This window comes from Penaeus chinensis, chromosome 15 (genome assembly GCF_019202785.1).
Source record: "Penaeus chinensis breed Huanghai No. 1 chromosome 15, ASM1920278v2, whole genome shotgun sequence".
Classification (NCBI taxonomy): Eukaryota; Metazoa; Arthropoda; class Malacostraca; order Decapoda; family Penaeidae; genus Penaeus; species Penaeus chinensis.
In genome coordinates, this window is record NC_061833.1 from 7,755,434 (window position 1) to 7,757,933 (window position 2,500).

At 30.3% G+C, this 2,500-nt stretch overlaps 1 protein-coding gene across 2 annotated transcripts in view; it reads left to right on the forward strand.

Moving 5' to 3' along the window:
* LOC125032771 (coiled-coil domain-containing protein 39-like) overlaps positions 1 to 2,500 on the forward strand; it is an 11,057-nt gene that overhangs the window by 7,383 nt on the left and 1,174 nt on the right. The window contains exons 11-14 of one of the 2 annotated variants that reach the window (XM_047624115.1): positions 80 to 219; positions 689 to 764; positions 1,845 to 1,941; positions 2,337 to 2,475. In XM_047624115.1, the coding sequence (XP_047480071.1) occupies positions 80 to 219; positions 689 to 764; positions 1,845 to 1,874 (246 nt within the window). In that variant the 3' untranslated portion in view covers positions 1,875 to 1,941; positions 2,337 to 2,475. Of the gene's footprint in view, positions 1 to 79; positions 220 to 688; positions 765 to 1,844; positions 1,942 to 2,336; positions 2,497 to 2,500 lie in introns of those variants that run through there. The other variant, XM_047624114.1, reaches the window with a different exon arrangement.

Sequence of the window (2,500 nt, forward strand, 5' to 3'; positions counted from 1 at the left end):
CTTTGCAGTTTTATTTACACATATCAGTTAGATACTGAAAGTTGAATTCAAGTTTTACTAATCTGTATTTATTTTTCAGTTAATCACAGAACAGATCAGAGTTGTGAAAGAACGAGTGGACAAAGCTGATGTCACTCTGAGGGCCTTGAACAGTGAGATGCATCGACTCTTCCTTCAGTTGCATGAAGTTACTTCAAGGATTGTTCAGCTGAAGGACAAGTAAGTACTAATCGATGTAAAAATGTTGAACACTCTTTTTGTCTGAATCTTTGCATTAAATATTGAATTAAACAGGTAATGCTGCAGTACACTGTATGAAAGCTTACCTAGATTTTTTTGTTGTTGTCAGGTTAATATAACATGGTTATGAATTCATTGGCAAATGAAAACATGAGATATATGACAAAAGAGCTGTGTAGCCCACAAAATACAGGATATTTTAAGTTATATTTAGGCTAAGTATATCAAGATAATTTTGAGTGTTTAAACTTGGGACATGTAAGAAAATAAAAGTTAAGCACTGCTTTTTTATTTAAGATCAGGAGTACAACTATTTTAAAGTATGAACAGCATTGTTTGATTATAGTTTATTGTAACTGACTGTAGTTGTTCTTTCCCATTGGAAGTAATGGGGAAACTATCAATTAAAAGAAACAGCCATTAACAGTGATATAATTTGTTGTTTCAGACATTCTAAAATCAAGATGAGTCTTGATACACCAGAAGGTGAAGAAGGGGTTTCTACAACACAAGTCTTCTTAAAGGTAACATTGTTGAAAAACTTTTGGTAAAGACTGTAGATTATTTTTTAGAAGACTGCATATATAGATTGGATATTATTTTCTGGGCTTGTAATTTTACTTTATTTTATAAGCTGCGGTTTTCCATTTTGTGTCTTATCCTTATCAATGATAAAGCAAAGTTCAAGAGAAAAAGTGTTTTTCTTTTGGATTTTTCATTTATCTCTGTAAAAATATATTGTATTTATATTTCATTTTGGCACCTATTGATTTTAGTTTGCACATTTAAGCAGTGCTATGGCCAACCCCAGACTTTGGGCTGGTTGCTAGGTTGATCTCTCCCTACTTTCCATATGCTTTATCCCAGATATTAAGAAAGAAAAGGTCTTGATTTAGTTTTTATTGAATTTCCTCTAATGTATCATTTCTCATTTGACTAGACTGTTTTGCCAAAGTAACAGTAATTGATGCTGAAATATGGACATTTACACTCAATATATCTTTTAAAAATGTGGTAAGCTACTCTCACTAAAGGGTGCACAAGCTAAGGAAATAAAAAAAAAGGAAAGTTAAAATGCAAATTTTTTTTGGTCATTTGTGAATATTGATATAACAAAAAAGATTAACTACTGTGTTTTAACTACTGTTCGTAACAACTATTTGATTTATGTAAAGTAGTTGTACCAATACTTGTAAAATTTATTTTCTGTGTAGATCTTACCATGTGTCAATTAAGGGAATGTAGTAAAAATAAAAAGCAATCTTCCATATGCTTCCAGTTTTGCCCACTTTATATTTGCCCTGGCTCCCCATTTTATGAAAATAAGAATATTAGTGCATGTTTTAATAATGCAGATTTTGAGGAAACAGCACATAAACATAGCACAGTAGATTGATTAGTAAAGCTGATTTAATGTCCAGACTGCTTGTATGTATGATTTTCCAATTTTAGGGTGAGAGTACATGAAACATAGCATACTAGATTACTTAGTAGATGGATGTAAGGTCCAGGTTTTGTGTGTGCTTGCCTTTTTTTTTTTTTTTTTTTTTTTTTTTTTTTTTTTTTTTTTTTCTTTTTTTTTAGAAGTTGTCACCATATTACAGCTTTATGGTGATTCAACTCTGCATATATAATTAAGCAGCTTAGCTCTCCTTCACTTCTGGTTAACCATGACTGCATCTTCTCTAATGGAATCTGAAAGTGAGTGAATTATCAATCATTGAAAAGAGTTGTCTATATTTTATTTTATGTTTTTATGTTATAAACTAGACTTTTTTTTATCAACCCCACAATACTTTATGAAATATTTAATGATAAAAAGTTTGCTATTATTGAACATACTCAAATAAATGAATAGATAAATTAATTTTATAGATAAATGAATTAAGAATATATAATATATATATATATATATATATATATATATATATATATATATATATATATATGTACATGTATGCATACACATATATTTATTTACATATACATATAGATATATATATATATGAAAACATTCAACTTTTGTAAATGCTCATATGATTAAAAGTTAAAGTTTTGAGTAGAAGCACGGGAAATAAAATGTGTTTCTGTGGCAGGTGGCCAATGAGCGTGCTGGTCTGCAAGAGACTGGTGACCTTCTTGACCTTGAGGTGAGACGTGCAGAGGAAGAAGTAGAGGCTCTACAGCAGATGCTAACTTTGATTAGTATAGAGGGTCAGCAGTACCGTTCACAGCTTCATGACATCCTCCATCACAGTAA